We start from the raw sequence: 27,951 nt of genomic DNA on the forward strand, positions 1-27,951 counted from the left end.
GACGTTGGAAACAGCAGCGTGAGGAATTGACTCTAACTAAAGCTGACTGCTAATTTTTTATTTTTTGTTACAAGCCGTGTTTCGTTAAAGCCTATTTATTTTTGTTACAAGCCGTATTTCGTTAAAGCCTGTGTAAAGTTCATTTGTTTCAATGTACCGGTAGACACCTGCGGCTTATAGACATGTGCGGCTTATTTATGTTCAAAATAATATTTTTTTTTACAATTCAGTGGGTGTGGCTTATATTCAGGTACGCTCAATAGTCCGGAAATTACGGTAATTGGTTTCTGGCTGGGCAAATAAGTGGAGGTGGTATAGCTCATCTATTCATTTGCACAGCTATCACAGATTAGAAACATTTAGCATGCAATAATGTAGCCTAAAAATCAAGTGCAGGCCTATAATTTTGCTCCATCGGGTAGAGGCAACTCCAAAAAGGGCGCGGAGGGTGTGAAATATGAGCACGAGACTCACATGCTTTTGAAAATAGGATGGCTGTTATTTTCTGTCGGTATCATGATGAAGATAATCCCAATTTAACACCATACGCCTGCTCCTTAAAGTGGAGTGAAGGTAGGAAAGAGATGAAACGTGGATTTTAAAAAACACGTTTAAAAAAATAATATAATATTTATTTTTTTATGACAGCGGCTCCACACGTTAATGTGACCAGTTTTATGGGGAAAATATTACTTGTATTTTATTCTGCTATATTCTTACCATAATATACTGTATATATATGTGTTGACTGATTGGGGCAGGTATGTTTTGTCGGTTTAATGAAAAAAAGAATGAACTATTTAATTAATATGGATGTAATTAAACAAAAAAAATATGCCATTCTATTAGTCTTAATGTTTCTTAAGACTGGCCTGAACAAATTAATAAAATTATTCAAATAGACGCCCACCCACATCGGCACACCACTACCACCACGTGTCACCGGCATGCACACGGTAGGTATAAAAGGCGTATGCAGGCAAGAATGTGGCAATAATGGGCCTGTTTGTAAGGGGGTCATATAAACATTGCCTGTTAAAAAAATGGGAAAATGTTAATAACAGGCATATGCAGTATAAGAGGCTGGAAGCCAGCAGCACAGGGTCAACCTCAGTACAGGCAGGACCCCTGGAGCAGGGGAGGAGAACAATGGAGGAGGACGATGATGTTACAACAAGATGTAGACCGAGTCCTAAATGGCATCCTATTCCTAAAATGTACATATTTTAAAAAACTTTTACCCCTTTTTCTCCTCAATTTCATGATATCCAAATTGGTAGTTACAGCCTAGTCTCACCGCTGCAACTCCCGTCAGGACTCGGGAGAGGCGAAGGTCGAGAACCACGCGTCCTCCGAAACACGACCCTGCCAAGCCGCACTGCTTCTTGACACACTGCTCGCTTACCCCTAAAGCCAGACACACCAATGTGTCGAAGGAAACACCGTACAACTGGTAACCGAAGCTAGCTTGCAGGCACCCGGCACACCACAAGGAGTCACTAGAGCGCGATGGCACAAGGACATCCCGGCCGGCCAAACCCTCCCCTAACTCGGATGGCGCTGGGCCAATTGCGCACCGCCTCATGGGTCTCCCGATTACGGCAGGCTGTGACACAGACTGGGATCAAACCCAGGTCTGTAGTGACGCCTCAAGCAATGCAGTGCCTTAGACCGCTGCGCCACTCAGGAGGCCCCCTATTCCTTATTGAATTTTAAAACACAATCCACTTGCAGTGAAGCCGCTCAACTACCCAAACCCCCCCGAAGAGTGCTGGTCTAGGATCAAGTTCTCCTGTCCATGTAATCTTACTAAATATAAATCAAAAGGGAAAAACTGATCCTAGACCTACTCTGAGACGCTTTGTGAATACGGCCCTGAACTAGATTCACTTGCTAACAAAATTAACTTTTTTGTCAGTCTCACCGGAGAAGATGTAGTTGTACCCGGTGCGTCCATATAGCTCCCCCCAGCCTGCCAAAGTGGACGACCGACAAATATGCTGCAACGGAAGACAGCACAGGATAAGTATTAGACACACACAGGCACGTTAGCATACTCCTCATTTCAATAGTCTATAAACCAGTCAATCAAGTCCCTCTTATTGTTGTTTTTGACACGTTCACTTCTTTGCTCAAAAGGCAAGAAGTATTTAAAAACAATGCTCAACAGGTTTTCAAAGATTTGCAGAAAATCAAAGGGAGAGGCCATATTTAAACATTGTGACAGATCACAAAGAGAAAGAGAACATACAGCAGCCCAGGCTAAAACAGTTCCAAACTAGGAAGGTAAAGTTTCAAGAGAAGCTTTTCCCGCCCTCCTTAATTACAAATGACAAACGTGGTCGTAATAGCCATAGTAGGCTAATAGCAAAGCAGTGACAAGCCTAGCTGTTAAAATAAGTGAAGTAAAGAAAGCATTTGAACTCAATCTAAATTACTGCCTGAAAGTATGGCATTAAAAAGCTATTAACTACAAATTACACTTTTATAAATGAAAGATCTCAGAAAGGAATGTGCCTAGCCGGCTAGAGGTGACTTGAGGGCCCTGTTCAAATGCTCTTAAAAATACTTCCTTCCTTGAAGCAATCACTGATCTGACATGACAGGATTAGGCTAGTGTTGGCAAGCATTCCACTGCATTGACTTCACTAATTATGTCTGACCAGATCAGTGATTACCCCAAGGAATGGAGGAAAGAAGGGTGCATTTGAAAAAGTATTCAAACCAGGCTGAGGTCTCCGGCCTGCAAAGGGAGTAACTTCCTGGTGAAATGAAGGCGAGACAGAAAAAAATACATAAACATAAAAAGAAATATATCTCAAAGTTGTACTTTGCCATTGTAGAGGATGACTGGGCAGACGAACCTCCCTCGGCAGCGGGCCATCTTACTGCGGTTCACCAGGTCCTGCAGCTTGGTGATCTGGACCGTGCTCTCAAACCTGGGGGCACACCAGCAATATATGGATCATCATAAATGGATCAGCAATATATCATGTCCATGGCTCTATTATAACAAAGCAATATATGGATCATAATCCTCAATATAGCAATGGATACAGTCCTTAGCTGTGGTATATTGGCCATATACCACAAACTCCAGAGGTGCCTTATTGTTACTATGAACTCGTTACCATCATAATTACAAAAGTAAACAGTGCAGGGGTGGGTGAATGGAGGAGGAGGACGTTACAACTCAAGATGTAGAATCCTAAATGGCATCCTATTCCCTATTATTTCTTAACATCTTTAAAAACACAATCCACTTGCAGTGAAGCCGCTCAAGTAAAAGTAACGTGTTTGCTCTAGATATTACGGTTGGGTGAAAACGTTCTGGGTGTTTTTATGAATTATTGAGTGGCTGATTTCCCTAAATTGGGAATTTGCGTAGAGGGAAACTACGGAGCAGGGCACAGACACGCATCCGGAATCATAATGCCTGAAGGGAGGGCATTCTCCCCATAAACATCGTCATCTAGCCTGACGAGCACATTTTGGAACGTCGAGACATCTTCTTCACTGCGTGGATCTTATTAGTGTTGCACTGCTCTGCTCATAGAATATGTGCTTTTGACCTATTTCCCGAACAAGTACCAAAATAGAACATTCCCATGTTTCCTGTTGATTCACACAATACATATGACCTCGGACATGAAAATGGGCATATAATTTTAAACCCCCCCGTGTCATGAATCGTGACTCATGACGATGTGGGCTGAACTATATTAAACCCGTTTAGTTTTTCTGTCCAATAACAGGTCAGGGCCCATATTCACAAAGCATCTCAGAGTAGAAAGACTGATCTAGGATCAGTTTTGCTTTTTAGATCATCATGAATTGATTGGGCTATAATGGACAGGGGGACCTGATCCTAGGGGCTTAGATAAGCACTCTTACTCAGACTCTGTGTGAATATGTGCAGTGGACTATGGAAGGCACAAATAAACAACAGTGTAATTAGTTACTAAGTGGCCTTGATTAACTGTCAAATCCCTGCTTGTTTCCTCCATTGCTTTCAAAGCGCATTGGAAAAGAGGATCATGGTGCCTCCCTTGGACCTCCTCCTCCAATGAGCTTTGAGAGGAGTGGAGGAAACAAGTACGGAAGAAGCAAGGATTGGACATCTAGCAGGCCTAATATTTTCTGACACAGCCTCAGTGATGACCTTGTTAAGGTAACGTAGGTAGTAGGCTAGGTACCTGTCTTTATGGAGCTCAGTGCTTTCATACTCCAGGAAGACTATCTGCTGTGGGTAGTGGCCACACACCTCTCCGTTGGTGTTGTGGATGACGCTGTACTTGTAGTCTCGGCCGAAGAGTTCCAAGCAACGCTTCTCTATCGTCTCGACCTGTAAGGCACAAAAATACCAAAGTGGTTATTGTTAGTCTGTTAGTCAAAATTTCCCCCCGGCAAAGAAGGAAAAACAGGACGTGTATCTAAATCATGTGGACACAAACAAGGAAAAGTCAATATATGTTTTTTGTCCCATGTCCCTTACTTTATTTCCATCCCTCTTGGTTTCTGTCAAGATTGCGGTGACATTAATAAGAAACTGCATTAAAAAAAAATGTTAAGTGCCATTTTTAAGATTTCCCACTGCTCATTTGGTCATTTCAACTAATGACATATGAAATACCACTTTTAAGAATATGAACCAATAAGATTACTGTTTTATCATTATCCCAGATCCATTACTTCATTGTATAGCCTATGTCTATGTTGTCAAAGGAGACTTTGTAAACCAACAATGTATAGGTCTAGCTTCAAATTAAAAATACAAATAGTTTCTCTCATGGAATGCTATCCCGGAAACAAGCGCTGTAACATGGACACACAATGCCTTCAGAAAGTATTCACACCCCTTGATTTTTTCCACATTGTTATGTTACAGCCTGAATTTAAAATGGATTAAATTGAGACTTGTCACTGGCCTACACACAATACCGCATAATGTGAAGGTGGAATTATTTTGTTTTTTTTGAATGAAAAGATGCAATGTCTCGCGTCAATAAGTATTCAACCCCTTTGTTATCTCAAGCCTAAATAAGTTCAGGAGTAAAAATGTGCTTAACAAGTCATACTTGTATGGCCTCTAGGGTTAACCCCAATTAGTAGACTGGTCGATTCTTTGGTCGATAGGCTGTTTGTTGACCAAGATTTTTTTTAGTCAAGCAGAGACGCCCGTCCCCTGCCATCTCATCGAACTAATCCATTGCGGAGGCCAAGGCTAATCCAATGTGGAGGCCGCGGGGATGTCACAGTTCAAGAAGAAGGAGAGTGTGGCAAAGATGCACAATGCAAGTCTCTCTCCAGAATACACTCTCCAGCCAATTTGTGCACATTCATTGTTTCATAACTTAATTATGTGAATTGTTTGTGTTTGATTGTTAATGTCTATCAATTCCCCATTACATATATCACCAAAATCTGAGAAGAAAAAAATTGCCCTCCACAAGTCTGGTTCATCCTTGGGATCAATTTACAAACACCTGAAGGTACCACGTTCATCTGTACAAACAATACTACGCAAGTATAAACACCATGGGACAACGGAGCCGTCATACAGCTCAGGAAGGAGACGCGTTCTGTCTCCTAGAGATGAACGTACTTTGGTACGAAAAGTGCAAATCAATCCCAGAACAACTTCAAAGGACCTTGTGAAGATACTGGAGGAAACAGGTACAAAAGTGTCTATATCCACTGTAAAACGAGTTCTATATCGGCATAACCTGAAAGGCCGCTCAGCAAGGAAGAAGTCACTGCTCCAAAACCGCCATAAAAAAGCCAGACTATGGTTTGCAACTGCACATGGGGACAAAGATCGTACTCTTTGGAGAAATGTCCTCTGGTCTGATGAAACAAAAATAGAACTGTTTGGCCATAATGACCATTGTTATGTTTGGAGGAAAAAGGGGGATGCTTGTAAGCCGAAGAACACCATCCAACCGTGAAGCACGGGGGTGGCAGCATCATGTTGTGGGGGTGCTTTGCAGCAGGAGGGACTGATGCACTTCACAAAATAGATGGCGTCATGAGGAAAGGAAAATGTGGTGGATATATTGAAACATCTCAAGACATCAGTCAGGAAGTTAAAGCTTGGTCGCAAATGGGCCTTCCACAAATGGACAATGAACCCAACCATACTTCGAAAGCTGTGGCAAAATGGCTTAACTTCTTAGGGACTGGGGGGCAGTATTGAGTAGCTTGGACGAATAAGGTGCCCAGAGTAAACTGCCTGCTACTCAGGCCCAGAATATGCATATAATGCATATAATTAGTAGATTTGGATAGAAAACACTCTGAAGTTTCTAAAACTGTTTGAATGATGTCTGTGAGTATAACAGAACTCATATGGCAGGCAAAAACCTAGGCGCTGACCTAACATAACCGTAAAGGCTTTTTGAAAATCAGACACTGTGGCTGGATTAACAAGAAGTGTATCTTTAAAATGGCGTATAATACTTGTATGTTTGAGGAATTTTAATTATGAGATTTCTGTTTTGAATTTGGCACCCTGCAATTTCACTGGCTGTTGTCGAGTTGGGACGCTAGCGTCCCATATATCCCAGAGAGGTTTTAAGGACAACAAAGTCAAGGTACTGGAGTGGCCATCACAAAGCCCTGACCCGAATCCTATAGAAAATTTGTGGGCAGAACTGAAAAAGCGTGTACGAGCAAGGAGGCCTACAATCCTGACTCAGTTACACCAGCTCTGTCAGGAGGAATGGGCCAAAATTCACCCAACTTATTGTGGGAAGCTTGTGGAAGGCTACCCAAAACGTTTGACCCAAGTTAAACAATTTAAAGGCAATGCTACCAAATACTAATTGAGTGTATGTAAACTTCTGACCCACTGGGAATGTGATGAAAGAAATAAAAGCTGAAATAAATCACTCTACTATTATTCTGACATTTCACATTCTTAAAATAAAGTGGTGATCCTAACTGACCTAAAACAGGGAATTTTTACTTGGATTAAAAATCAGGAATTGTGAAAAACTGAGTTTAAATGTAATTGGCTAAGGTGTATGTAAACTTCTGACTTCAATTGTAGATGTGGCTGGGGGGTGGTTATAGCATTTCTTTCACATGACCCATCAAGTGTCTGAGTACGCATATAATAATTATAAAATATTTTACACTTTCAAAATCAGATTATGATATTGTTCTGTAAAAATGGTGCCGACAGAGGCCTGCCGTGCTTCTAGCTCTTGGGAAACTTAGCAGTATTTAGTTTTTTTTAAGTATTATTTCTGACACATTATTAGCCCAGAACATTTTTGGGGGTCATTACATACAGCCTGGAAGAACTATTGGATATCAGAGCGGCGGTAACTCACCAGCACTACAAACAGGAATATGACTTCCCCGAAACAGATACTTTGTTCGCACCCGCTAAGGCAAATACAATTATTCTGGAGGCCAACCCAAAATACCGCCGGCGGAGGAGAGGTACTCGGAGTGGTCTTATAGTCCGACTGAGGAGGCGCGCACACCACCCACCGCTTCCGAGTATATTACTCGCTAATGTTCAGTCTATGGATAATAAAGTTGATGAGCTCAGGGCATCTTTCCAGAGAGAAATCGGGGATTGTAACATACTCTGTTTCACGGAAACATGGCTCTCTAGGGATATAGTGTCTGAGTCGGTCCAGCCAGTTGGGTTCTCAGTTCATCACGCAGATAGGAGTAAATATCTCTCCGGGAAGAAGAAGGGCGGGGGTGTATGTTTCATTAGTAACGACTCATGTTCACCCAACCTAGAATACCTCAATCAAATATACACTGCCCTATCCCATCTGGACAAGAGGAATACCTATGTAAGAATGCTGTTCATTGACTATAGCTCAGCATTCAACACCATAGTACCCTCCAAGCTCATCATTAAGCTTGAGGCCCTGGGTGTGAACCCCGCCCTGTGCAACTGGGTCCTGGACTTCCTGACGGGCCGCCCCAGGTGGTGAAGGTAGGAAACAATCACTCCACTTCGCTGATCCTCAACTCTGGAGCCCCACAAGGGTGCGTGCTAAGCCAACTCCTGTACTCCCTGTTCACCCATGATTGTGTGGCCAAGCACGCCTCCAACTTAATCATTAAGTTTACAGACGACAACAGTAGTAGGCTTGATAACCAACAATGACGAGGCAGCCTACAGGGAGGTGGTGAGGGCTCAGAGTGTGGTGCCAGGAAAATAACCTCTCACTCAACTTCAACAAAACAAAGGAGATGATTGTGGACTTCAGGAAACAGCGGGAGCACCTACCTATCCACAGACGGGACCGCAGTGGAGAAGGTCGAAAGCTTCAAGTTCCTCGATGTACACATTACGGACAAACTGAAATAGTCTACCCACACAGACTATGTGGTGAAGGGGAAACAGCACCTCTTCAACCTCAGGAGGCTGAATAAATTTGGCGTGGCACCTAAAACCCTCAAACTTTCACAGATGCACAATTGAGAGCATTGTGTCTGGCTGTATTACCGCCTGCTATGGCAAATGCACCGCCCACAACCGCAAGGCTCTCCAGAGGGTGGTGCGGTCTGCCCAACGCATCACCGGGGGCAAACTACCTGCCCTTCAGGACACCTACAGCACCCGATGTCACAGGAAGGCCAAAAAGATCATCAAGGACAACAACCACCAGAGCCACTGCCTTTTCATCCCACTATCATCAGTACAGGTGCACCAAAGCTGGGACCAAGGCCATCAGACTGTTAAATAGCCATCACTAGCACATTAGAGGCTGCTGCCTATATACATAGACTTGAAATCACAGGCCACTACATTAATGTTTACATATTTTGCATTACTCATCTCATATGTATATACTGTATTCTATTCTACTGTATCATAGTCTACACCGCTCTGACATTGCTCGTTCATAAATGTATATATTCTTAATTCCATTACTTAGATTTGTGTGTATATGTTGTAAAATTGTAAGATATTACTTGTTAGATATTACTGCAGTGTCGGAGCTAGAAACAGAAGCATTTCGCTACACTCGCAATAACATCTGCTAAACACTTGTATGTGACCAATAAAATTTGATGCCAAGGACTAGATAGTGTATTTTTACCTGGAATGTATCCTTACTGTAAAGATATGGGTGGGGCTTAAGAGGGTGTCAACTTTCAAAGGAAAATTCCTTTCCCCATTGTTCCTCAACTTTTTTATTTCACCTTTATTTAACCAGGTAGGCCAGTTGAGAACAAGTTCTCATTTACAACTGCGACCTGGCCAAGATAAAGCACAGCAGTGCGACAAAAACAACAACAGAGTTACAAACAATCGTACAGTAAATAACACAATACAAAAACCTATGTACAGTGTGTGCAAATGTAGAATAGGGAGGAAAGGCAATAAATAGGCAAAGGCAAAATAACTACAATTTAGCATTAACAATGGAGTGATAGATGTGCAGATGATGATGTGCAAGTAGAGATACTAGGGTGCAAAAGAGCAAGGAGATAAATAACAATATGGGGATGAGGTGTTGGGTGTGCTATTTACAGATTCACTGTGTACAGGTACAGTGATCGGTAAGCTGCTCTGACAGCTGATGCTTAAAGTTAGAGAGGGAGCTAAGTCTCCAGCTTCAGTGTTTTTTGCAATTCGATCCAGTCATTGGCAGCAGAGACCTGGAAAGGTGGCCAAAGGAAGTGTTGGCTTTGGGGATGACCAGTGAAATATACCTGCTGGAGCGCGTGCTACGGGTGGGTGTTGCTATGGTGACCAGTGAGCTGAGATAAGGCGGGGCTTTACCTAGCAAAGACTTATAGATGACCTGGAGCCAGTGGGTTCGGCAACGAACATGTAGTGAGGGCCAGCCAATGAGAGCATACAGGTCGCAGTGGTGGGTAGTATATGGGGCTTTGGTGGCAAAACGGATGGCACTGTGATAGCAAATTGGATGCAGCCTGAGTAGAGTGTTGGAGGCTATTTTGTAAATGACATCGCCAAAGTCAAGGATCGGTACGATAGTATGTTTGGCAGCATGAGTGAAGGAGGCTTTGTTGCGAAATAGGAAGCCGATTCTAGATTTAATTTTGGATTGGAGATGCTTAATGAGTCTGGAAGGAGAGTTTACAGTCTAACCAGACACCTAGGTATTTCTGGTTGTCCACATATTCGAAGTCAGAACCGTCCAGAATAGTGATGCTGGTCGGGTGGGAGGGTGCGGGCAGCAATCGGCTGAAGAGCATGCACTTAGTTTTACTAGTATTTAAACGCAGTCGGAAGCCGCGGAAGGAGTGTATGGTGTTGAAGCTCGTTTGGAGGTTTGTTAACACAGTGTCCAAAGAAAAGGCCAGATGTATACAGAATGGTGTCATCTCCGTAGAGGTGGATCAGACAATCACCAGCAGCAAGAGGGACATCATTGATATACAGTTGAAATCGGAAGTTTACATACACCTTAGCCAAATACATTTAAATTCTGTTTTTCACAATTCCTGACATTTAATCCTAGTAAAAATTCCCTGTTTTAGGTCAGTTAGGACCACCACTTTATTTTAAGAATGTAAAATGTCAGAATAATAGTAGAGAGAATGATTTATTTCAGCTTTTATTTCTTTCATCACATTCCCAGTGGGTCAGAAGTTTACATACACTCAATTAGTATTTGGTAGCATTGCCTTTAAATTGTTTAACTTGGGTCAAACGTTTTGGGTAGCCTTCCACAAGCTTCCCACAATCAGTTGGGTGAATTTTGGCCCATTCCTCCTGACAGAGCTGGTGTAACTGAGTCAGGTTTGTAGGCCTCCTTGCTCGCACACGCTTTTTCAGTTCTGCCCACAAATTTTCTATAGGATTCAGGTCAGGGCGAAATAATTACAGCTTACTGTACCTGTACAAAGCCAATCTGTAAATAGCACCCCCAACACCTCATCCCCATATTGTTATTTTGTGATGGCCACTCCAATACCTTGACTTTGTTGTCCTTAAGCCATTTTGACACAACTTTGGAAGTATGCAAGGGGTCATTGTCCATTTGGAAGGCCCATTTGGAAGGCCCATTTGGGACCAAGCTTTAACTTCCTGACTGATGTCTTGAGATGTTGCTTCAATATATCCTTTCCTCATGATGCCATGTATTTTGTGAAGTGCACCAGTCCCTCCTGCAGCAAAGCACCCCCACAACATGATGCTGCGACCACTGTGCTTCACGGTTGGGATGGTGTTCTTCGGCTTACAAGGCTCCCCCTTTTCCCCTCCAAACATAACGATGGTCATTATGGCCAAACAGTTCTATTTTTGTTTCATCAGACCACCAGAGGACATTTCTCCAAAGAGTACGATCTATGTCCCCATGTGCAGTTGCAAACCATAGTCTGGCTTTTTTATGGCGGTTTTGGAGCAGTGGCTTCTTCCTTGCTGACTGGCCTTCCAGGTTGTGTCGCTATAGAACTTGTTTTACTGTTGATATAGATACTTTTGTACCCGTTTCCTCCAGCATCTTCACAAGGTCCTTTGCTGTTATTCTGGGATTGATTTGCACTTCTCGCACCAAAGTACTTTCATCTCCAGGAGACAGAACGTGTCTCCTTCCTGAGCTGTATGACGGATGCATGGTCCCATGGTGTTTATACTTGCGTACTGTTGTTTGTATAGATGAACGTGGTACCTTCGGACGTTTGGAAATTGCTCCCAAGGATGAACCAGACTTGTGGAGGTCAACTATTTTTTTCTGAGGTCTTGGGAAAATCTAAAGAAATCAGCCATGATGTCAAGCAAGGAGGCACTGAGTTTGAAGGTCGGCTTTGAAATACATCCACAGATACACCTCCAATTGACTCAAATTATGTCAATTAGCCTATCGGAAGCTTCTAAAGCTATGACATAATTTTCTGGAATTTTCCAAGCTATTTAAAGGCACAGTCAAACTTCTAACCCACTGGAATTGTGATACAGTGAGTTATAAGTGAAATAATCTGTCTGTAAACAATTGTCGGAAAAAATGATTTATGTCTTGCACAAAGTAGATGTCCTAACCGACTTGCCAAAACTAATTTGTTAACAAGAAACTTGTGGAGTGGTTGAAAAACGAGTTAATGATTCCAACCTAAGTGTATGTAAACATCCGACTTCAACTGTATACAAAGAAAAGAGTCGGCCCGAGAATTGAACCCTGTGGGACCCCCATAGAGACTGCCAGAAGTCCGGATAACTGGCCCACCGATTTGACACACTGAACTCTATCTGAGAAGTAGTTGGTGAACCAGGCGAGGCAGTCATTTGAGAAGCCAAGGCTATTGAGTCTGCCGATAAGAATGCTGTGATTGACAGTGTCGAAAGCCGTGGCCAGGTCGATGAAGACGGCTGCACAGTACTGTCTTTTATCGATGGCGGTTATGATATCATTTAGGACCTTGAGTGTGGCTGAGGTGCACCCATGACCAGCTCGGAAACCAGATTGCATAGTGGAGAAGATAAGGTGGGATTCGAAATGGTCGGTGATCTGTTTGTTAACTTGGCATTCGAAGATTTTAGAAAGACAGGGCAGGATGGATATAGGTCGATGACAGTTTGGGTCTAGAGGGGGTGACCGCGACAGCTATCCAATCTTTGGAGATCTCAGATGATACGAAAGAGAGGTTGAACAGGCTAGTAATAGGGGTTGCAACAATTGTGGCGGATAATTTTATAAAGAGAGGGTCCAGATTGTCTAGCCCAGCTGATTTGTAGGGATCCAGATTTTGCAGCTCTTTCAGAACATCAGCTGAAGTGTATGATATACAATTTTGTAGCACTGAGTCTCTAATTTTATCCAATGTAAAAAACACAATTTCATAAGACCGAATCGAGGTGATGGGTCACAAATTTGCCCATTTGGGGATCTGATAGTATTTCTGATTGGCTTAACGCACCACCACTGATGAGCTGTGGAGTTTCTCAAAGTAATGTTTTCTTCACCTCAAACAAGCAAACAAAGTCTGTTTTTACATCCATTGATAATGACAATAGTTCCTCAGTGCATTTGAAAAATATTTTTCAGCTCTCTCACTTTCGATAATCACTCAGTGTGAAAGGGAAACATATTTTATACAATGTTGCAAGTTTCCTAGTATGGCTTTGGGTCAGACAAAAATTTGTTGATCTAATGTTTCAAGTTCGTTGCAGACAGGCCATGCGTAGCCAATGTGATAGGATATTTACTTTTATCAGGATATTCTCTCCCTGCAGGCTGCAATGTTTTTATTTGCAGGCTTTATATGCTATTTTTACATAGTCTGCAATGGCAATAGAAGTTACTTTTTAGGTTTGTATCATTTTCATTTAGATAGAATTTTCATTAACCACATGACAATCATATTAAGATACGAAGACGGTATTATAAATTAAATAAAACCGTTCCACAAAAATGTGCATCTTGAGTCATGTGTCCTATTTCATCAAACAGTGCACTTCAAAAGCATCAGACAAGCTTAATGCATATATAGTTGCATATGTACGGTGTCTCTAGATATGGAAAAATACACATAAAAAATTTCAACCAATCGATTGGTCGAAAGAACAGACAACTTTCAGTCAACCAATATTTTTTGGAGGTCGGGGACAGCCCTAACGGAATCACTCTGTGTGCACTGTTTGATGGGGAGTTTAACATGCTTTTTGAAGGACTACCTCATCTCTGTACCCCACACATACAGATAATTGTAAGGTCCCTCAGTCAAGCAGTGAATTTCAAACACAGATTTAACCACAAAGACCAGGGAGGTTTTCCAATGCCTTGCAAAGAAGGGCACCTATTAATAGATGTCAAATGTTTTTGAAAAGTAGACAGTGAATATCCCTTTGAACATGGTGAAGTTATTATTAATTCCACTTTGGATGGTGTATCAATTCAGTCACTACGAAGATACAGGCGTCCTTCCTAACTCAGTTGATGGAGAGGAAGGAAACCGCTCCAGGATTTCACCATGAGGCCAATGATATCTAAAACAATTACAGAGTTTAATGGCTGTGATAGGAGAAAACTGAAGATGGATCGACACTGTAGTTACTCCACAACACTAACCTAATTGACAGAGTGAAAAGGAAGCCTGAACAGAATAAAAAAATATTGCAAAACATGGATCCTGTTTGCAACAAGGCATTAAAGTAATACTGAAAGAAATGTGGCAAAGCAACTCACAATGCACTGTCCTGAATACAAAATGTTGTGTTGAATTGGATTTGCTCCAAACATGTAACTGACTATCACGCTACATATTTTCAAGCATAGTGGTGGCTGCATCATGTATGGGTATGCTTGAAAATCAGTAAGGACTGGGGAGTTTTTAGAATAAGAAAATAAAAGGAATGGAGCTAAGCACAGGAAAAATCCTGGAGGAAAACCTGGTTCTGTCTGCTTTCCACCGGGACACTGGGAACTCATCTTCCAGCAGGACAATTACCTAAAACACACAGCCAAGTATACACTGGAGTTGTTTACCAAGAAGACAGGGAATATTTCTGAGTAGCCGAGTTACAGTTGACTTAAATCTGCTTGAAAACCGATGGCAAGACTTGAAAATGGTTGCTTAATAATGCTCAACAACCAATTTGACAGAGCTGGAAGATTTTTTAAAGAATAATGGGCAAATGTTGCACAATCCAGGTGTGGAAAGCTCTTCGAGACTTACCCAGAAAGACTCACAGCTGTAAATCGCTGCCAAAGCTGATTCTAACATGTATTGACTCAGGGATGGGAATATATATTTAAATTAGATATTTCTGTATTTAATTTTAATACATTTGTAAAGATTTCTAAAAACGTGTTTTCACTTTGTCATTATGGGGTATTGTGTGTAGATGGGTGATTAAAATATAAAAATAAATTGTGAATTAAGGCTGTAACACAAAATAAGGAGTAAGTCAAGGGGTATTAATACTTTAAGGCACTGCATGGCTGTGTGGGTACACCGACCCTAACCCCATCAAGGTGTGCATCAATTTAATATTTTGTATCGTTAAAATTATTTCACGCAGATATGAAACCTATGTTAATGTTTAGACCGAGAGCCAGGGATCTTAACAAAAACTCCCCACTACAGAAGACGCCTTCGTCCAATGACTTAAGTGTAATACAATGGAACTGAGAGTCGTGATCGAGATTTAATGGTACACTATCTCTGGGAAAATACATAGCTAAAGCAGGGCTATTATATGACATGCAGAAATTATGATAATAGAAACATGTGCATGTTGAGAACCTCTAACTTACCCGTCGGGAGACTTCTTTCGCTCTGTACTGTGTCTTCGAAAACAAATCGATCAAATCCGCTATTTCCTCGCTCTTTCTGCCGGATAAAGTTAGTCCGGAGGCCGTTAGGCTCCCGGACACAGACGGGGATGCAGCCATCATCGTGCCGCGACCCACCTTGGGCTCTATCCGAACTCGTCCGCCCTCAAACACCGCAGCACATTGGGAACGGGAAGAGCCACCAGGCCATCCCTTCCCAGCCAGTTTATTTCTGACTGCCCGCTTGAAGGGGCCGGAGCCGGGTATTGTTCCTGAATGCAGGGCACCGCCGGGTTGGAACCCTCTACAAACAAGGACGGCTAGCTAAAACTTCCAGGAAAAACTGGCCAGGCAAGAAGGCTGTAGCTAACGTGGCTAACTAACTAAGCCGGAGGAGGTGGATTTAGTTGACTAACGTTAGCTACTTTAACTAGTTAACTTAGCTCCTTTTAGAACGTATCCACGCTCCAAGTTAAAACCACCACATTACCAAAAGTTAGCCTTTAAAATGTAATGCAGACAATCACCCAGCTGACTGGTTTGTAGTCCTTGCCCTCATCACGCGTATGTTTGGTGTTGACAGAGGAACACTAACGTTACGAGCTTCAATCATGTAGTCCGGGGGCCTGACTCAGGAAATCTCAAGGACTCCTGGCCTAGTCACGCGTTTCCTCAATGTCACGTCTTAATTTCCGCTAGGCAAAGATGACAAAAAATAGGAAAGTTTCCAAAACGATTAATTCCGTAGCTGCAGGGATTCAAATACGTATTTTTTGTTCTCGATCAAAATCACACGAATGTGCAAGTGTTGAAATCCGTGAACTGTCTCAAGGAACAAGTGGTAAACAGGAAGTTGAAACCAGCACGTGACCACCATCGCCACCTGATAATGACGTGAGGCATTCAATTCGTAAACGCTCATTAATTAACAGCCAATTGTCAATTAAAGTGGGACTTTCTTACATATACCACAGATTTGCAATAAAGTGTGATATTTTAAGTTAATTAAGTCAGGATTCCTATTTCACTCAGCCACGTCTCCGTTTTCGGGGGGGATCAGCTTTAATATTGCAGATAGATTGTTGCTTCAATCAACGTAATTGTCTGCATCATTTCCAATCCCCCATATGTTTTTGGGGTAAATATATCTTTCTAAAAACAAACATACATACCCATATACATATATATAAATAAACATTGATACATATACACATATATATACATACATACATACATATATACACATACATATATGCATACATACATATATTTACATTTACATTTATATATACACACTTTTTTTAGAATATACCTTTATTATTCACCGCAAACCCTACCGTCCCTCGCCCAATTGGAGTAAACTAATAAATAATAACACTTAGGCTTCTACCTTCAGTTTATACATACTATACACATTTTACAGACACAATCTATTTTACAATAGTTATATTTTGTTTGTTTTTATTCCTGGCCTTCCTCTATTTCTAATGTCCATTCTATTTGTAACTGTGCTATTTCGCAACATTTCTGAACCTATATACATTTTACAGACCCAGTATGTTTTACATTTGTTATCTTGTTATTATTAGTCCCACCCTTCAGCTCCATTCAACCCCTTCCCATCTATCTCTTAACACCATCCATTTTGGATTTCCATTTGCCATACATTTTTCAACTGTGCTGTGATGCATCACAAAAGACTGAACCTTTCTATTCTCATTGCTTCAACAGATTGTAAATTAAAGATAAACATTTTTGCTAAAATAATTATTATATTATTGATCGATTGACTATGACTTTTCAAATCACCCAGCATTGCTATCTGCAGCGTTAGTTCTATGTAAATGTTGCAATTCTTCAGCCATTCCTGGACCTGTGACCAAAAATGAGCTACATATGGACAGTACCAAAATAATAGATCTAATGACTCTGCCTCCTCGCAGCAAAATCTGCAGAGCTGAGAAGATTGTATTTCCATATATATAACATTCTATTAGTTGCAAGAATTTTGTATAATAATTTAAATGGAAAAATTAGAAGTTTTGAATCCAGTGTCGTTTTGCGTGTCAATTCATAAACCATGTGCCATGGAATCGGTACATTGAAAATCTCTTCCCAAATATTTTGCAATTTATATGGCACAGCTGTCATTTTTTTCGTCCTTAAATGAAACTGGTATATATTTTTATTTATCACAATTTTCTTTAACCATTTTTGGTCTTTAATGCAGGGCCGACAGACAAGTTCCTTACTTTTTCCTCCTTCCACTTGCCTCTTCCATTTTTGTGGTAATGCTGCAATTAGTTGGTTGTAATTTTGGGTAGAGCAGACATTTCCATATGTCTGTGTTAGCTGCATGTGTGACATAACTCCACCAGTCATATTTATGATATAATTTACAAAGATTATACCTTTTTTTAAATTTGATCGAAAAATATGTTTTTTTAATCAATTAGTATATTTGAGTTTATCAAAAATATTTGTTGTATTATTTGTTCTGTCTTTTCAGGTGGATTAAACTGAAATTGCAACCAACTTTCTAAGGCTTGTTTAGAAAATAATGATATTTTGGAGATTATTTATTTTTCAAATAACCAAAAATGAGCAGCTGTAATTTGAATGTAGAGAAAAAGGCCATTCTTGAGCATGGGGTGAGACGTTACTAATTTACTAGAGAACCATTTAAAAATTACACTACCGTTCACTTAGACATTTCCTTCTTTTTGAAAGAAAAACACATTTTTTTGTCCATTAAAATAACATCAAATTGATCAGAAATACAGTGTAGACATTGTTAATGTTGTAAATTACTATTGTTGCTGGAAACGGCTGATTTTTTATGGAATATCTACATAGGCGTTCAGAGGCCCATTATCAGCATCTATCACTCCTGTGTTCCAATGGCACGTTGTGTTAGCTAATCCAAGTTTATAATTTTAAAAGGCAAATTGATCATTAGAAAACCCTTATGCAATTATGTTAGCACAGCGGAAAACTGTTGTTCTGATTAAAGAAGCAATAAAACTGGCTTTCTTTAGACTAGTTGAGTATCTGGAGCATCAGCATTTGTGGGTTCGATGGTGTTTGGAAACATATTATATTCTTATTTACAATAAGGACTCCAAAATTACACAATACATTATTTACCATTCATCTCTATTGGGCAAAAAATTATCTGAAACACAACTAAAACAAACAGAAAATGTATCCAACAAATTTGTAGATTCACAAGCTTGATGTAGTCATTGCGTGCTATGAATGTCGGACTAAATACTTAACTTTTTAGTACTTTAATACACATACAAGTTAATTTGTTCTTATACTTTTGCTCCTCTAAAATGGGGGTCTATGTACAAAAGTGCTGTAATTTCTAAACGGTTCACTCGCTATGGATGAAAATTCCCTCAAATTAAAGCTGACAGTCTGCACTTTAACTTCACGGTCATTGTTTGATTTCAAACTTTTGGAATATAGAGCCAAAAGAAGAAAAAATGCTTCACTGTCCCAATATTTACGGAGGATTCATATCATAGGCCTAATAGTACTGTAGAGCTCTTTTTACTTGCAGCGCTCCAACCCAACACACCCCACTCAGCTTTAGAATCTTAGTAAAACATTCATTATTGGTTTTGAGTCTGTTAGGCCAAGACCAGAGTGACAACCAACTCTACGGCAGAACCTAGGGCCAGGACTGAGCATCCCAGCAACTAGGGATTTCCTAAATAGGTATCTCCCCTGACGTGGACATGTTTTCAATGCAGACTCCTTTTGTCGTACAGTATTCCATATAAGGCATTCAGACCTTATGAAAGTTGCACAGTATACCCTTAATCTGGTAATAAATCAAATCTAGTGATACATAATTTGACATTAATGCCATCCATTGTGACGTTGTGGGAGGATAACCAACCTTCCGATTAATGGCAACGCTAGGTTACACAGTTTCTTCTGATAAGAGTCTTCAGTATCAACATTTCCAAGCAAACAAAAACGAGGAGAAGGGTGAATCTGTAAACATGCTGAGATAAAAGAACATACTCTTTGCCAGAATTCAGCCAGCCTTCACAAGAGCATAACATATGCAAATGTTTCCCCTTTTTGTGTTTTGCACCTCCAGCAGAGGAATTACATTTCTGGATGCATTATATTCATGTTCACTGGCATATAGTACGTTCTATGGATGGTCTTAAAACTGCAGTAATTTATGTCTGTGATTATATCAACATGACTCGGAATTCAAACATATCTGTATCCATTCATCATCATCAATGGTGTCTCCCAGGTCTTCCTCACATTGTTGTTTTACATGTTTTGTGTCATGAGGAAAAACCTCTATCAACCCTTGATACAGTTTGGAAATCAACTTTAGAGGTCTGTCAGACTGTCTTAAAATAGTTTCAATCTTTGAAGCTTCTGGCTTGTCCTGTGTTTGCTGCACAGAGAGAATAAAGTGTTGCATCTGTAAAAGGTCACGTCAGCGCCGTCACAGAATGGTCTTCCCTAGTTGCCTGACCCTGGCCTGCTGAGACCCCTGTCACCATCTGATCCCACTCAGATGAAGCATGACAAATAATTACCTTGGTGTACATTAATACATTGTATTATCCAAGAATATAATCAATGGTTCAATAATTGAAATTAGCATTATTCCCAGATCCCAGACTGTAGCCGACCCATCAACTCAAGATTGGAACTTTGCATCATTTCACTGGTTGTTATAATATACTGCAAAATTCACCTGAGCTCTGTCTTCCCTGGCTGTCTGATCTGGTGGGACAACTGTCCCCATCTGATCCTGCTAAGGCATGATGAGCATAGTGTTGTGTACTGACTGTACCATGACAGTGAAGCCTGTAGAGCTGTTTATACCGTGTCAGTGTGAAAAGTAGGGAATTAGCTTGGGAAACTGACAGATCAACAACATTACATTGCTGTACTGACTAATAAAAACTCACATTGTGCTGTCAAAAAAGTCAGAATATCAGTCTTCAATCATTTACCCGCTGGTTTCATCGTTTGATTAAAATGGTGCCGGAAGAAATGGCAGCAGTTTTATGGGTGCCCAACCAATTGTGCAATTATGTGGGGTTTTTTCACGTTATTTGTAACTTATTTTGTACATAATGTTTTTGCAAACGTATCTTACGGCAAAAAAGAGCTTCTGGATATCAGGACAGCGATCACTCACCTCAGATTAGACAAAGATTTTTTCTACAACAAAGATGACGCACAAGACATTCTCCAAACACCCCACAGAACCGACATCCCCGTTATTTGCAAGAGGAAGTGACGCAGGTACAGAGAACAAAGAGCCGGATGCCTGGTCAGGACCCGGCGAAGGCGACTGGGAAAGCTGCCATTACCGTCAATACTACTCGCCAACGTGCAATCATTGGACAATAAATTAGACGAGGTACGATCACGAATATCCTACCAACGGCACATCAAAACTGTAATATCCTATGTTTCGCGGAATCGTGGCTGAATGATGACATGGATATTCAGCTACAGGGATATACGCTGCCCCGGCAAGATAGAACAGCACACTCCGGTAAGACGAGGGGGGGGGGTCTGTGCATATTTGTAAACAACAGCTGGTGCACGAAATCTCAGGAAGTGTCTAGATTTTGCTCGCCTGAAGTAGAGTATATTGTGATAAATTGCAGGCCACACTACTTGCCTAGAGAGTTTTCAGCTATACTTTTCGTGGCTGTTTATTTACCACCACAGACAGATGCTGGCACTAAGACCGCACTCAGTCAGCTGTATAAGGAAATAAGCAAACAGGAAACCACTCACCAGAGGTGGCGCTCCTAGTGGCCAGAGACTTTAATGCAGGGAAACTTAAATCAGTTCTACCAAATTTCTATCAACATGTTAAATGTGCAACCAGAGGGAAAAAAATTCTAGATAACCTGTACTCCACACACAGAGACGCGTACAAAGCTCTCCCTCGTCCTCCATTTGGTAAATCCGACCACAACTCTATCCTCCTGATTCCTGCACCAGTGACTCGGTCTATAAAAAAGTGGTCTGATGTAGCAGATGCTAAACTACAGGACTGTGTTGCTATCACAGACTGGAACATGTTCCGGGATTCTTCCGATGGCATTGAGGAGTACACCACATCAGTCAATGGCTTTATCAATAAGTGCATCGAGGACGTCGTCCCCACAGTGACTGTACGTACATACCCTAACCAGAAGCCATGGATTACAGGCAGCATTTGCACTGAGCTAAAGGGTATAGCTGCCGCTTTCAAGGTGCGGGACTCTAACCCGGAAGCTTACAAGAAATCCTGCTATGCCCTGTGATGAACCATCAAACAGGGAAAGTGTCAATACAGCTGTTCAGGACGACTGTGTGATCACGCTCTCCGTAGCCGACGTAAGACCTTTAAACAGGTCAACATACACAAGGCTGCTGGGCCAGATGGATTACCAGGACGTGTGCTCCGGGCATGTGTTGACCAACTGGCAGGTGTCTTCACTGACATGTTCAACATGTCCCTGATTGAGTCTGTAATACCAACAAGTTTCAAGCAGACCACCATTGTCCCTGTGCCCAAGAACACAAAGGCAACCTGCCTAAATGACTACATACCCGTAGCACTCCCGTCCGTAGCACTCCCGTCCATAGCCATGAAGTGCTTTGAAAGGTTGGTAATGGCTCACATCAACACCATTATCCCAGAAACCCTAGACCCACTCCAATTTGCATACCGCCCAAACAGATCCATAGATGATGCAATCTCTATTGCACTCCACACTGCCCTTTCCCACCAGGACAAAAAGAACACTTATGTGAGAATGCTATTCATTGACTACAACACACCAACACACCAAGACAGTCGTGAAGAGGGCACGACAGAGCCTATTCCCCCTCAGGAAACTAAAAAGATTTGGCATGGGTCCTGAGATCCTCAAAAGGTTCTACAGCTGCAACATCGAGAGCATCCTGACTGGTTGCAACACTGCCTGGTACGGCAATTGCTCGGCCTCTGACCACAAGGCGCTACAGAGGGTAGTGCGTACGGCCCAGTACATCACTGGGGCTAAGCTGCCTGCCATCCAGGACCTCTACACCAGGCGGTGTCAGAGGAAGGCCCTAAAAATTGTCAAAGACCCCAGCCACCCCAGTCATAGACTTTTTTCTCTACTACCGCATGGCAAGCGGTACCGGAGTGCCAAGTCTAGGACAAAACGGCTTCCAACAGTTTTTACACCCAAGCCATAAGACTCCTAAACAGGTAATCAAATGGCTACCCGGACTATTTGCATTGGGTGCCCCCACACTCCATATTTTTATGCTGCTGCTACTGTTTATCATATATGCATAGTCACTTTAACTACTTTAACCAAGTACTTAACGGCTGGCCATGATTTCCACCTGGCTACCCCTAGCCTGGTCAACAGCACTGCACCCCCCACAGCAACTCGCCCAAGCCTTCCCCATTTCTCCTTCTCCCAAATCCAGTCAGCTGATGTTCTGAAAGAGCTGCAAAATCTGGACCCCTACAAATCAGCCGGACTAGACAATCTGGACCCTTTCTTTCTAACATTGTCTGCCAAAATTGTTGCAACCCCTATTACTAGCCTGTTCAACCTCTCTTTCATGTCGCCTGAGATTCCCAAAGACTGGAAAGCAGCTGTGGTCATCCCCCTCTTCAAAGGGGGGGACACTCTTGACCCAAACTGCTACAGACCTATATCTATCCTACCCTGCCTTTCTAAAGTCTTCGAAAGCCAAGTTAACAAACAGATTACCGACCATTTCGAATCCCACCGCACCTTCTCCGCTATGCAATCTGGTTTCAGAGCTGGTCATGGGTGCACCTCAGCCACGCTCAAGGTCCTAAACGATATCTTAACCGCCATCGATAAGAAACAATACTGTGTAGCCATATTCATTGACCTGGCCAAGGCTTTCGACTCTGTCAATCACCACATCCTCATCGGCAGACTCAATAGCCTTGGTTTCTCAAATGATTGCCTCGCATGGTTCACCAACTGCTTCTCTGATAGAGTTCAGTGTGTCAAATCGGAGGGCCAGTTGTCCGGGCCTCTGGCAGTCTCTATGGGGGTGCCACAGTATTCAATTCTTGGGCCGACTCTTTTCTCTGTATACATCAATGATGTTGCTCTTGCTGCTGGTGAGTCTCTGATCCACCTCTACGCAGACGACACCATTCTGTATACTTCTGGCCCTTCTTTGGACACTGTGTTAACTACCCTCCAGAGGAGCTTCAATGCCATAAAAAACTCCTTCCGTGGCCTCCAACTGCTCTTAAATACAAGTAAAACTAAATGCATGCTCTTCAACCGATCGCTGCCTGCACCTGCCTGCCCATCCAGCATCATTACTCTGGACGGTTCTGACTTAGAATATGTGGACAACTACAAATATCTAGGTGTCTGGTTAGACTGTAAACTCTCCTTCCAGACTCACATCAAACATCTCCAATCCAAAGTTAAATCTAGAATTGTCTTCCTATTTCACAACAAAGCATCTTTCACTCATGCTGCCAAACATACCCTCGTAAAACTGACCATCCTACCAATCCTCGACTTCGGCGATGTCATTTACAAAATAGCCTCCAATACCCTACTCAATAAATTGGATGCAGTCTATCACAGTGCCATCCGTTTTGTCACCAAAACCCCATATACTACCCACCACTGCGACCTGTACGCTCTCGTTGGCTCGCTTCATACTCGTCACCAAACCCACTGGCTCCAGGTCGTCTACAAGACCCTGCTAGGTAAAGTCCCCCCTTATCTCAGCTCGCTGGTCACCATAGCAGCACCCACCTGTAGCACGCGCTCCAGCAGGTATATCTCTCTGGTCGCCCCCAAAGCCAATTCCTCCTTCGGCCGCCTCTCCTTCCAGTTCTCTGCTGCACCTGTACATAGCCCATCTATATTAGCCCAAACAACTACCTCTTCCCCTACTATATTTATTTATTTATTTTTCTCCTTTGCACCCCATTATTTCTATTTCTACTTTGCACTTTCTTCTACTGCAAATCTACTATTCCAGTGTTTTACTTGCTATATTGTATTTACTTCGCCACCATGGCCTTTTTTGCCTTTACCTCCCTTATCTCACCTCATTTGCTCACTTTGTATATAGACTTATTTTTCTACTATATTATTGACTGTATGTTTGTTTTACTCCATGTGTAACTCTGGGTTGTTGTATGTGTCAAACTGCTTTGCTTTATCTTGGCCAGGTCGCAATTGTAAATGAGAACTTCTTCGCAACTTGCCTACCTGGTTAAATAAAGGTGAAATAAAAATAAAATTAAAAAAACTATACATTCATGTACATACTACCTCAATTGGGCCGACCAACCAGTGCTCCTGCACATTGGCTAACCAAGCTATCTGCATTGTGTCCCGACACCCACCACCCGCCAACCCCTCTTTTATGCTACTGCTACTCTGTTCATCATATATGCATAGTCACTTTAACCATATCTACGTGTACATACTACCTCAATCAGCCTGACTAACCGGTGTCTGTATGTAGCTTCGCTACTTTTATAGCCTCGCTACTGTATATAGCCTGTCTTTTTACTGTTGTTTTATTTCTTTACTTACCTATTGTTCACCTAACACCTTTTTTGCACTATTGGTTAGAGCCTGTAAGTAAGCATTTCACTGTAAGATCTACACCTGTTGTATTCGGCGCACGTGACAAATAAACTTTCATTTGATTTTGATTTGATTTGATTCAGGTCTAGTGTGATTGACGCAAAATTAATAGCTAAAGTTAGTGAAAACTAGCCAAGTTATTTTACTTCTGTTGAAATGGGACAAAACAAAGGCTTCAAAACATTTCCGTACACACAACAACTGTTAGATACTGCTACCTGACAGATAACTAGAGGCTAACTAGGCTAACTAGTTCATTCACTTCAGACAGAACTTCAGTCGAGAGGGGATTAAACATGTAATTCATTAGCTAATGTTACATGTCAGTTACACTACTAACTCAGCTCTTGGAAATAAATACAATTTTTTCTGTCAAGTCAAACAGTAGTTACCTTGCCAGCTACATCAGTCAAATAAATAGTAGCCAGTTTCTGCTCTGCTTGCTTTTACAACTTGGAGAAAAAGCACACACTCTGTGGTGTCCGCGGGGGTCCTAAATCCAACCTGCTGAAAACCACCAAACAGCCTACCTGACCGCTGTGAGGCGTCCGCATAGTCCTAAAGCACACCTTTGCCGATTTTTGTATCAAAGTGCAATGAGAAAACTGGGGGGGACAAAAATTCAATTTGAGAATGTCGGGAGGTCATGTCCCCATTGAAAGTTGCGCCCCTGATGGCCAGTGACGGTGTCTTGTATGCATAGCTACGGGAAGATGTTTTGGATAAGGGGTGCTGACACAGACATTTGCAGGCTAACAATAAAATACATCTCCTAATGTGATAAGTAGCCTAACCATAGGTCAAGATTGGGCAACAGTAGTCACTGCAGCCTTTGTTAATTTAACGCATGACTGTTTGCAAAACAAAATAGACCGATGTGAACAAAGCGCACATTGCTTTGTACTGCATAACTACAACGTGTGTGTATGTGAAAAAGAGAAAACAAGAGGGGTGCCTATTAAAACAGAGCACAAATGGACAGCTATGCGATCCATTGTGGAGAAAAGTGCTCAACCCAATCCAGCACCGGCAGGTGGAAAGCTGGGCCGCACCCAACACTGTGTTGCTTGCTGGACTGGTGGGCTAGTACGCCTAGGTGTTTGACATGGGCAGGAGCAGGCCTGCGAGCCAAAGGCAAGAGAATGCCTTGTTCCTTACTTGATATGGTTCCCATTCCTTTTTCGACAAATTTAGATTAGTAAACTAATAGAAAATATAAGTGGAAGCGCTCCAGATCACTTGATATCCAACACAAGGGAGAGAGAAGAGAAGCGGGAGAGAGAAAGGGGAGATGGAAAGAAAGGGAGAGAGACCCGACTCAACTCAAACTAAACTGTCTAGCATACAGCAGAGCGTGTCCAACTCCAACCCCCCACAACTGAATATAGAAGAGCATATCATGAGTGCACCGCTAACAAAACAGATCTGAGAGCTTGCCGTGCAGAATGGGGCACATATATAAATATCCCATTATCATTTATATCAATAATGAAACGAAAAAATAGATTCATCGTTTTTAATTGCAACATAAACTCTTACACCACTTCTGCAATTTTACTATCTCACCACCAGGGGCTAATGCAGCACCCCCAGCACCCCTACTTCCTGCGGCTATGCTTGTATGGCATTGTGTCAATTGAGAACCAGGGGTGTGGAAAATTCTGCCTTCGCAAGAAGACTCCAAGATTTACCATGACAACTACATGCGGAGCTTGTGGGCCATTGGGGTTCTGTGGGCTATTTTCACCATATGTTTGGCCATTATTAACGTGGTGGTGTTCATTCAGCCCTACTGGATTGGGGACAGCGTGAACACCCCACACGCCGGCTACTTCGGCTTGTTCCACTACTGCGTGGGCACTGGGAACTCCAACCGGGAGCTCACCTGCCAAGGAACCTTCGCCGAATTCAGCAGCATCCCTTCGAGCGCATTTAAAGCGGCAACCTTCTTCGTGTTGCTGTCCATGGTGCTGATCTTGGGATGCATCGCCTGCTTCATCCTCTTCTTCTTCTGCAACACCGCTACTGTCTACAAGACCTGCGCTTGGATGCAGCTGCTATGTGGTAAGATATTGGCGTTTGGGTAGCAACCACCACGGATAGGGCAATTCATGCATTCTGCTGCACCCCCAGCACCCCTACTTCCTGCAGCTATGCTTGTATGGCATTGTGTTAGTTGAAAACTGTTGTCTAAATCAGTGGTTCTCAATTCTCTCCTTACGGACCCTAAGCCATTCCAGGGCAAGCACACCTGATTAAACTCCTCACTTAACACAATTTATGGAATTTTAACAATATAATATGACTGACCAGGAAAAATAACCCTGTATGGTTCTTCAAAAGGTTATTTGTAGAACTTATGAGATTGATAAATGTTCTTAATAGAGCCATTCTCAATAAAAGTTCTATAAATAACAATTAAAAAGGGTTCTTTATAGAACCCACAAAAAAGGGTTCTATACTGAACAAAAATATAAACGCAACAAACAACAATTTCAACAATTTTACTGAGTTACAGTTAATATAAGGAAATCAGTCAATTGAAATAAATTAATTAGGGCCCTAATCTACGGATTTTTTGGGGGGGGATTTGCTATATTGTATTTACTTTGCCACCATGGCCTATTTATTGCCTTTACCTCCATTATCTCACCTCATTTGCTCACATTGTGTATAGACTTATTTTTCTACTGTATTATTGACTGTATGTTTGTTTTACTCCATGTGTAACTCTGTGTTGTTATATGTGTCGAACTGCTTTGCTTTATCTTTGTCACGTTCCTCTTCGTCAGAAGATATGTTGAAATCGCTGTCGGACAAAGTGGACCAATATGCAGCGGATTGCGTGCTCATCATAATTTATTATAATGTGAACACCACGAACAAAACAATGACCGACAGGAACAGTATCGCAGGCTACACACGTATAGCAGTGCTAAACCAACTACCCACAAACAACAAGACCAAACACACCCTAATATATAGGACTCCCAATCAAAGGCAACTAGAAAACACCTGCCTTCAATTGAGAGTCCATACCCCAATTAACTAATATAGAAACAGAACAGATA

General features: G+C 41.9%; 1 protein-coding gene and 1 pseudogene across 2 annotated transcripts in view; one reads left to right on the top strand and one right to left on the bottom strand.

Annotated features, from left to right (window-relative positions):
* Positions 1 to 16,100, bottom strand: part of LOC115208333 (myotubularin-related protein 14) — a 46,652-nt gene extending 30,552 nt beyond the window's left edge. For both annotated transcript variants that reach the window (XM_029776287.1, XM_029776288.1), the window contains exons 1-4: positions 15,207 to 16,100; positions 4,197 to 4,345; positions 2,831 to 2,939; positions 1,925 to 2,000 (exon numbers count right to left, since the gene is read on the bottom strand). In XM_029776287.1, the coding sequence (XP_029632147.1) occupies positions 1,925 to 2,000; positions 2,831 to 2,939; positions 4,197 to 4,345; positions 15,207 to 15,347 (475 nt within the window). In that variant the 5' untranslated portion in view covers positions 15,348 to 16,100. The remainder of the gene's footprint in view (positions 1 to 1,924; positions 2,001 to 2,830; positions 2,940 to 4,196; positions 4,346 to 15,206) is intronic.
* A 9,764-nt stretch (positions 16,101 to 25,864) lies between these two features.
* On the top strand, positions 25,865 to 26,967 carry LOC115147831 (LHFPL tetraspan subfamily member 4 protein pseudogene; annotated as a pseudogene).
* The last annotated feature ends 984 nt before the right edge of the window (positions 26,968 to 27,951 follow it).

Source organism: Salmo trutta, chromosome 14 (genome assembly GCF_901001165.1).
Source record: "Salmo trutta chromosome 14, fSalTru1.1, whole genome shotgun sequence".
NCBI classification, from domain to species: domain Eukaryota; kingdom Metazoa; phylum Chordata; class Actinopteri; order Salmoniformes; family Salmonidae; genus Salmo; species Salmo trutta.